The 9,956-nt window shown below is 34.9% G+C and overlaps 1 protein-coding gene across 3 annotated transcripts; it reads right to left on the bottom strand.

Moving 5' to 3' along the window:
- Positions 1-3,236: 3,236 nt before the first annotated feature.
- Positions 3,237-9,848, bottom strand: LOC105248448 (tankyrase). 3 transcript variants are annotated; one of them, XM_011253239.3, is made up of 11 exons: positions 9,397-9,848; positions 8,493-8,695; positions 8,057-8,382; positions 7,620-7,873; positions 7,179-7,512; positions 6,940-7,061; positions 6,634-6,862; positions 5,892-6,277; positions 5,124-5,555; positions 4,429-4,961; positions 3,237-4,341 (listed from the first exon to the last, which is right to left on the bottom strand). In XM_011253239.3, the coding sequence occupies exons 1-11, from the start codon at positions 9,596-9,598 to the stop codon at positions 3,751-3,753; spliced, it is 3,612 nt and encodes a 1,203-aa protein (XP_011251541.1). In that variant the 5' UTR covers positions 9,599-9,848; the 3' UTR covers positions 3,237-3,750. The 3 variants fall into 3 exon arrangements, with proteins under 3 accessions (XP_011251541.1, XP_011251540.1, XP_011251542.1); XM_011253238.3 differs by having other exon boundaries at positions 6,940-7,070; positions 9,397-9,847; XM_011253240.3 differs by having other exon boundaries at positions 6,940-7,070; positions 8,057-8,349; positions 9,397-9,847.
- Positions 9,849-9,956: the final 108 nt, after the last annotated feature.

Raw genomic sequence — 9,956 nt, 5'->3', positions numbered from 1 at the left:
CGCGAATATATGATATACGCGCTTGATCTAACTCGGTCCCTGGAGTCGACCTTGTGAACTCGCACGTGTAACTTGACGTAACCGGCGCCGAATCTCCTCTCGACATGTTTCCGTGGAATTTACCGCGCATAAACGAGAAGCGCTTGTATATTAATAGCACGTCTGTAACATAAAATATGCATGTCGCGATAAACAGGTGTCGTTGACGTACCGGACTGAGTTGGAAATAATGACAGTGCGCATACTGATATTTTTAGTTTTAACTGAGTCGCGCGATTATCGCACTGCATAAAATTATCTTTCGGCGCTGCAAAAAATTTTGCGAAAATAAAAATTTTATTTGCAATTTAAATTTCCGTACGATAAAATGTGCATATCCTCTTTTTATAAAGAGATATACAAATAAATTTGTAACAGGACGCGAGATAACAAATAAACAAGCGGCAGAAAATATTACGATTTGCAGCATCGGGTTTTTTTACAGTGGAATAAAATGAGATAAAGAGTAAAAAGATATCGCGGAAAAGATTATTGAAGTGCCACGCTTAATGGCGCCAACGATTAAAATGTCGATTCATCAAACGATACGGCACGACACGTGAACACGCGTCACGTTAACATAATTTCTAAAAGATTCATCGCCGCGTAATTTTCCATTTAAGAAACGGCCGACGAGAACGTGACAGCGCTCGAAATGAGAACAGACGATCCGTATTGGTCGTTGCAATTTTTGCAAATTTTTCCCATCCGAGGAATATATTATATCAGTCGAGACGGACTTGTTTTTGCTGTCAATGATATCAAGAGGATATCGCTGAAAAAATGCGCGAAATGATACCCTTTAAGTTTAAGTTTAAAGTTTAGCCCCATATTTTACACTGACAAAGTACACAGAAAATTTTTTGGGCAAAAGACTGCTTTCGTGCTTATTTAAAAATATATTTACAGTGGTTGCACGTTAAAATCACGTGCTAGGTTGTGATCGGATATTATCATGCAAATTGAGCCTGATATTCATGTGAAGATATATGACAGTCATGTGTTGTATAGATTAGAAATTATAATAGCACCTTTCAAAATTAATTAGCAAAACGTATTCCGTGACTGAACATTTTTAATCTCATAATATTCATTATATTTCGTTACGGCAGTAAAATAGAAAAAATTTAAATAAAGATTTTTAATTTATGAAAGAAAAATTTTTTGCTCCGCACGCGCAATAAATATAAAATGCTACTCCTCTTTTTATTCAATTATAAAATAAGCGTTTTGGTAGAAAAAAAATTTTAGACTGATAAAAATACAAAAAAGGAAAAGAAAAATATAATTTGGCAAATAAATGATAATATGTTTTATGTTTTACTTTTCTAATCTATGATCATAATCAAAGTTATTGCTTAAGTAATTTATCTGCTATACAATGAAGCGTATAATGTATATATAATTGGTTTGTTACTACATCAATATGTATATCTGCATCTTCTTAGAATGTTTATGAACATATATAAAAAGAACTTTGAAATCAAAAAAATTCCGCGAATGATGTAACATATAGTTTAGATTAACAGATGATTGAATAAAGAGGAATATTCCCAGATAGACACAATGTTGTGAATTAAACTGTTTATCGAGTTATTCGTATAAATTGCATCTCGCTATATCGCTGTGTAATACGCACTAAAGGTATTTACGTTTTAATGAATGTCATTGAATGATGCATGCATACATGAGAGATATCGGTGCTCGTGCATTCTGTGAGTTGAGAGAGAGAAACAAGATTTCATTGAGAGACTGAAAAACATAAAGAAATCTACAAATATCGATGTTAATCTTAAAAGCGAAACTTGTATTATAATAGTAAAACTTTAATGATCTTTGGACAGATAATCTATGAGGGAAAAGAAAAGTGTATGTTTTTTCATATGAATCCTAAAAATATCGCGTAATAAGAGGATAGAGTAAAAATACAGTCAAAAAACATTCACGTGTTAATAATTAAAGAAAGTCATTGTTTTTTTCTTCATAAGTCTCTCGTTCTCTTACAAGTAGAACACAGTGGTAATATGTATGCATTTCATATATATCATTCTGGCCTATTATTGCATATCTGCTTTACATGAAAATATTGCAATATCGGCTTTAAAGCAGATGCAGCAGCGCAGAGAAATTATTAGCTCTGTGTCCATGTCCTGTCACAGATAATCGATAGCACTTTACTTAAAATGAATTGAAAACTCCCATAAATACAAAGAATCACCCCATCACCTAGAATAATTGTTAAGACTATTGCAATTGCGATTGTGGTGTTCATTTTCAGCTATATACGATCGTACTATCTTCATATATATTTGCATAATTGTTTCTTTTTGGAATTACGACGAAATAATATTTTATATTTAATATACTCGTATATCTGAAACAATTAAAAACGGCGTTTTTAATGAGATCAGTATCTTCGATGTTCGCCATTCATAATATTCAGCTTGTTTAGAAAAATTGTTATTTCTCGAACGACATTATATGTATCTTAAAGTAAAGCTAATTCAGTTATTATTTAATAAATTGTTTTTCGATGATAATTTGCAGCTACGTATTATACCCGGCCCTGACAATGCGTACGAATTTTGCTTTCACAGTTAATTGTAATAAACATAGATATCTTTTGATATCTTCTTTTTCTCAAAAACAGATTGACATTAATAAAATAGCTATATTGTTTCGGTAAAAAGAGGCTGTACAGTATTTGAAAAATCGCTCTATCGAATTATAGGAACCCCATTGATTACATTTACGAAATATTAAAGAATAGATAATCATGAATTTTATATACAATACTTACACTAAACTATAAATGTTATATGCATCGTAAGTAAAGTCCGAAATATAAAAGAAGATCTATATTAACAATTAAATAAACTTTGCAATAAAACAATAGACTACATACAAATATATTTCTCTTGATTGTTTCTTGAAATAAACATACAAAAATTGTTCACATATCATGAATTTTTCAATAATTAATTATATTATTATTTCATATAAAAGAAACATTTATATTTGTACATAAATATACATTTTATCACAAGTAGACTTTACTTATAATGCATATATCAAATAGATAAATTTATATTATAGCTACACACTATATTATGTGTGAGACAGTCAATTAAATTATATTTTTTCTTCGATGATTTTATATACTTTCAAGATCAAATATTTTTACTTGTATTTTTAATTTTTTTCACGCAAAATATGTGCCAATATAAATTATGTTTCCCATATGTATACAAATACATTGCAATTTCTTTTAATACTGACTAATCCTAGGAACACACTAATCCACACATCAAATTCGATGTAAGAAATGCATACTACATTTTATATCGATATATACATCATGATTAATATGCATCTCTCTATCTCTGCTTGGACTGAATTTAAATAATATCACGTTTAAATGCTAGAAATAAGCTATTACACAACGGCCATTTCTTTTCTTTAAGTAGTTTAGATATTATTTTGGAATAAAATATTCTATAAGTGCATATATTTCGGTCACACACAAATACGCGCGCGTGCGCTTACTGTTACTTTTGCACAGTTTCATTCTAATCAATTAAAAGTGGAAGAACTGATGAAGTCAAATATGAAACAACTCGCGCCTTATGTCCGCGACAATGCGCCGCATGTTCTCGGTCTCTGACAGCAACAGAGACTGCGCAATCTCGCCGCGGGACCTAGCTCTTTCGATCACCGTTCTTCGACGCTCTCGCTACCACCGCTTTCCTGCTGAGGTCTTGCGATTTGATATGTAATGAGATACTCGGGATATGCTTGTTCACCCCGATAGACAACATATTCAGGGAATACTAAGCCACCCTGTGATGGCCTACCCATTACGCTATGATGACCGGGAGGAGCATGCGCCATTTTCATCGCCGAGAATTGTAAAAATGATTTACCGAGCGTAACTCTACACAACAGTAAATGTCTGTGACAAATGTAACAACTTCTATCTTTATGCGCGGGACATCCAGTACCGCCACATATACCATAAACATACTGATTGCTCTTGCTGCTGTGCTCCGCGAAATATATACCAGCGCCGAACATTCCGCCAATATACGCGTGCCGCTCATCGAAGCCTTTCTGAACGATAGCATTAATGAATGGACTTCCGTGAAACAACATTCTCTCATTCGCCTGTGATACTGTCGAGCTGGAAGTACCTCTTGGTCCAGTACCAGGAGAAGCGGGAGCAGCGGCGCCGACTTCTTCAGCTACTTCTTGTCTTCTGTGGGCGTAACGTTCCCACAACTTGCGATTTTGAACCTTTTGTATCTAAAAAAATGATTTTTTTAATGAAAAAAATTGCTAATAAAAATATTATTATTATTCTTGATACAATTACATGATAGTTATACGTACTCTAACTATATTGTATCGAGAAAAGATACCGCCAGAGTGGCCATTATCTCTGTGTTGCCTAATAGTACTTTGCATTTCTTCTTCAACAGCCAAGAATTCTTTGTCCTCCGCTAGTAAATCCACTAATAATGTCCCGGGATTTATGGAAGGTTGCCAAAGAGAACCCGCTGCTGTGTTCAATAACTTGTCCATGCCTTTAATTAATTTATGTCTATAACCATAAGCTGATACTCCAACTTGCTTCAAATCCTCGTGACCCATTTCCGCCAGTATATCTAAGGTAATTTGCTCGCGTTCGAACAATTCGAGTAAATGTTCCAAACCGAGACTCTGCAGGAAACCAGCAACAGTTGTGATGGAACCGTTGTGTTCTTTGCAAAAGTCCTTGGATTCTTTCTCGGAGCATGGTTCGCTCGGTGGCATTGGACTCAGACATGACGTTGGACGAGCCAATGGCACGCATAGAGTCATAGCCGCTCCGGATGGCATGATAACTGTTTCTTGAGTGAGAGGCGGCGGCGGTGTAACAGGAACTAACCAAAGGCAAAAAAAATAGAAATAATAATAAATGTAAATATAATTTATATATTTTTTTGTCTGTATATTTTATTAGAATCTTTTCAAATTTTTTTTATATATATTGTAATCAAACTAAAAAATTTGTAAAACGGTTTATAATTACAAAGTATTCTTACCGGATACAATACTGGGTGGCCTACTGTTAACAGTATTGCTGCCAGTACTATTGACTATATTACCCGATGGTACTGATGGAACGATTTGTTGAGAAGCCATAGCATCTTGTAATAGACACCTTACATCATCCGCGCTGGCTAAATCTACCGGAGTCTGTCCCTCCTGATTTTTTAGGAAAGGATCGGCACCATGCGCAAGCAGAAGGGCGCACAGTTGCGTTCGACCTTTCTGCGCAGCTTCATGAAGCGGTGTAAATCCCCATTTATCAGTTGCATTCACTACAGTATTATATTTAATGAGCAAAGCTGCAATATCTAAGTGACCATAACTCGATGCGTTATGCAAAGGAATAAGGCCGCCTTTATCTTGCGCGTTTACATCTGCCCCGCGTTCGAGTAAGAATTCAGCTACCTCCAGGTTATTGTACCCCGCTATACAAAAAGAAAAACAGTCTAAGTATAAAATATATAATATATAAAATATATATAATATATAAAAATAAATATATAAAATATATAAAAATAAAATCTTTCTATTTTCATATTCTCTTAAAAGAAAAAATTGGATTCTTATATCAACAGAACAATAATATGTAATGTAATAAACAAAGATATTTAATAAGAAAAAATTGGATTCTTATATCAACAGAACCATAACATATAATGTAATAAACAAAGATATAAAATGATTCAAAAAATTATTAAGAATAAAAAAAAAGAGAATATGACTGGTTCAAAGATTGACATTTATAAAGAATGAAAAATTACCGGCCAAATGTAACGGAGTACTATTGCGTCCTTGTGCATCCCGACAGTTAATGTTGTCTTGCGTGACTAGTCGTTGAACTCTAGCTAAATTGCCCTTCTTTGCTGCATCTAGAAGAGCGCTATTTCCACGTAAAAGATCCGCTACATCTTGATCACCATCTCTTACCAGATCCAATGGTGTCGCACCATCTCTGTTCTTTTTAGTGGCATCTGCTCCATGTCTCAATAGTAATCGAACAATCTCGTACTTGCCCTTGGCAGCGGCTTCATGAAGTGGCGTAAATTTCCACAAATCGGCGACATTCACGGATGCACCGTGTTTTACCAATAATTCCGTGACTTCATAATGCCCATAAGAACAAGCGTTGTGAAGAGGAACCAGTCCACTATATCATAAAAATATATTGTATTATAAACAAATATATTATCTAATATTTTATTCAACTTTTATAGATAAAAATGAAGATTGAAGAATTATACTAAATCAAAGAAAATCTAAATATACTGACAAATATTTTATATAAATATGTAAAATGTATAATAAATAAAAAAATAATTATTATTATTAAAAATAATTATAGTATTGTAAATTAGTTATTCATTTTGCAGAAGAATTCTCTACTTATATAAAGAATGATATAAGTTACCAGCCAAATGTAACAGAGTACTATAAGATATAAAAAAATGAGACCATATGATATCATAATACAAATACTTTATCATAATATTATATGTTAATTACCCTTTATCTTTGGCATGCACATCTGCACCGTGTGCTAATAGGTACTCTACAACCGGCACTCTGTTAAAACCCGCTGCAAAATGCAGTGGAGTTGAATGCCTTCCATCCAAATCGCGACAATTCACTGCGTGCGGATTGGCCTGCAAAATTCTTTCTACCGCTGCAAGATCGCCTGATTTGCTTGCTTCCAAAAGTTGCGCTTCTGCATCATCAGTTCCATTCGGCGGATCTGTAAAATTAAAGTTAAAAATGAAAATTGTGTGTTTTTTCAACAGTAAATCCCAAAATCCAAATTAAATACTTTACCTTGCAATATTTTTAATACATTTTCAGCAGCAATTTGCGCCGCGGTGTATCCTTGAAGAGATACTATCGATGGGTCGACATTGTATGATAAAAGTATTCTGCAAGCCTGTACGTTATCCTCTCTAGCACACCTAGTAAGGAAATAATTAATTGACGATTTGAACTGATTTAATCTAAACTAAAGCATTTTTTTGTATAAAAGCGAGAATGAAATTAGTGATTTTCTAGAACAAAGATACCTGTGCAGTGCGGTTTGTCCTAAACCATCCAATGCGTTGACTTTCGCATTATGCCGAAGTAATATATCCATCGCGTCGTAATGCGAATGATCAGTTGCTACGTGAAGAGGCGTAAGAAAATCTTTATTTTTCTCATTCATGGCAGCATTTTTTCGAATCAAAGTCTCGATAACTTGCTTTCGCTTCGGATAAGGTGACGCCACTGCGCAATGCATTGGTGTGTCGCCTGTGTAAGGGTGTTTAAAATTGACGATTTCTTGAGACAGATATTTCTTTAGTTTCGTTAGATCTGCCTGCCTGCAGGCATCTAATAGGCAGTGGCCTTTATACTCATCTGGAAATCATAAACATCGATTTAAAAAATGTACAATTGTAACTATGTTTACAAATATGATAATAATAGAAAATATGTACAATACAATAGATTCGTTTAGAACTCACAGGCTAATCTTTCTTGCAATTCGAGTGTCGGTGCTACGTCGATAGCGCTCTTACTATGGCAGTTTAATTGTGTCGGATCTGCACCTTCGCTCAACAGCAAGGAGCAAACCTCCGCTCTGGATTTGCTTGCAGCTTCGTGCAATGGAGTAAATGTCCAGAGATCGCTAGCATTAACGGCAGCGCCGTGTTTCAAAAGTGCCTCGGTGACTTCAAAATGGCCATATGAGCAGGCATTATGAAGTGGCACAAGACCTCTGTAAAAGATTAGGATTTCGATACATTCTGATTAAATCTCGATACATCATTTGAATGAAAAGCTACAGTGAATATACTTCAAATAAAAAATAATAAGCTTATGAATAAAATAAAGAATTTTTTGGAAAAATTTTTAAAACAATCCTAATAAAAATGTAAATTGAGTCTACAGGTATACTAACCCTTTATCCTTGGCATGCACATCTGCACCGTTCTGAAGAAGAATCTGTACAACTCTAGATCTATTATATCCAGCTGCTAAATGTAAAGGTGTAGATCTTCTACCATCGCTAGCGTGACAGTTGACATTAAGGGGATTTAGTAACTGTAGCAATCGTTCCTCGTTTCCAGATCTAGCTGCTTCTAAGAGCTCATCTTTCCTATATTCTCCTGTTAGTACTGATTTAGTAGAGGCATCAGCTACTTCTAATGCAGTCTTTCCTTCTGTATTCCTAATGTTTACATCTGCTCCATGCTGTAGCAGAGTAATACATACGTCTATTTTACCCTGTCAAATACAAATGAAGATGAAAAAGTTAGACACCATTTCCATCTTCGGCTCTTTACATGACAAAAAGCCACATTAATAAATAAAGTCTTTTGCTATAAAATAAACACCTTAATTGCAGCTTCATGTAAAGGCGTGAAATTCCAATTATCCCTTGTATTTGGACTTGCTCCTGCCTCTAAGAGTAATCTCACAACATCGCAATGTCCAAAGGAACATGCATTATGTAATGGATGTAAACCACCATCGTCGCGTGCTTGAATAGAGGCACCAGCAGATAGAAGAAATTCTACAACGTCCTTTCTACCATACCCTAAATTTTAAAATTAAACATAAGGATTTTTAAATCTTATATTATATATATATATATATATATATATATATATATATATTATATACATTTATATAATGTAATGATTAATGTAATGATCTATAAAAAATACAATGTTATTATATAGTTACGCATAAAATTATCATATAATTATAAAAAATTGATATAAAATAAATTATTTATGTAAATACTTTTATTTCAATTAAAAACCATATTAGAATTTATGCTTTTAAATCACTTAAATTTTTATGTCTTTTCGAGGATCTTTCACTTTCTTTATAGAAAAAATTTAATATGCACTTTTATTATCTTTTTTTTCTTATTACAAGGTTTCAGATTTCTATTATTACACATTGTGTTTATTATTATACACCAATTTAATTAAAGAAATTTATACATGTAACGCGTAATGATCTTGTAAATATTGCAACAAGCGGAAAAAAATAAAAATTTTAATTTAAATTAAAGTAAATAAATTTAAACGTTGATTATAAGTGCTAAGAAATCGTTTCGCGATTTGACAAGTTGACTGCGATCAGCTGAACGTGACGCTCGCTTATTAACCCTTCTAAATTATCAATCCACGTGTTTACGAAAACTTTTACATCCTCTGACAGTTATTTGGAAACAATACTCGCGATTCGAGATTAGAACGGAGCTCCCCGTACTCGTGTCCGACTCACCAGCTGCAAAGTGCAGGGGGGTGGACTTGCGTCCGGCGGTGTCGCGGGCGTTGACCGTCTTCGGGTTGACCAACGCCTTCACCTTGGCGAGATCGCCGGTCTTGCAAGCCTCGAACAGCTCGCGTAGCGGATCACCGCCGCCTCCCGATCCCGGCAGCGAGTCCACCGCATTCGTTGTCAACGTCGATCTGCGTCCTGCCATTTCTTCACACCGCCATTTTCACGTCGTCGCACCGTCCGACGACAGGAGGGCCCGCGACGCAATTGCGACAGACAGGCACATCTCACGTTCAACCAGCCGAATGTCCGACTACACGCACGCACGTTTACGACGGACGGACGGACGTACGGACGAACGGATGGGTTGCTAGGGAAGCAACTGGCGACATTTCGCGTTTCCGACGCGCTGCGGACGAAGTACTATTTCCCCGAGTCACGAAACGGCCAGCGAATTCTCGCGATTATCAGCTGGAAATCAGCTGGTAATCGAGGAGCATTGATTTTAACGACTGCAGTAATAAAAAACACCGATATTATCGATCATTCGTAAAGGTGCAAGA

This window comes from Camponotus floridanus, unplaced genomic scaffold, assembly GCF_003227725.1.
Source record: "Camponotus floridanus strain SB8 unplaced genomic scaffold, Cflo_v7.5 scaffold1, whole genome shotgun sequence".
Lineage (NCBI taxonomy): Eukaryota > Metazoa > Arthropoda > Insecta > Hymenoptera > Formicidae > Camponotus > Camponotus floridanus.
This window is presented reverse-complemented; position numbering and strand designations above follow the sequence as displayed.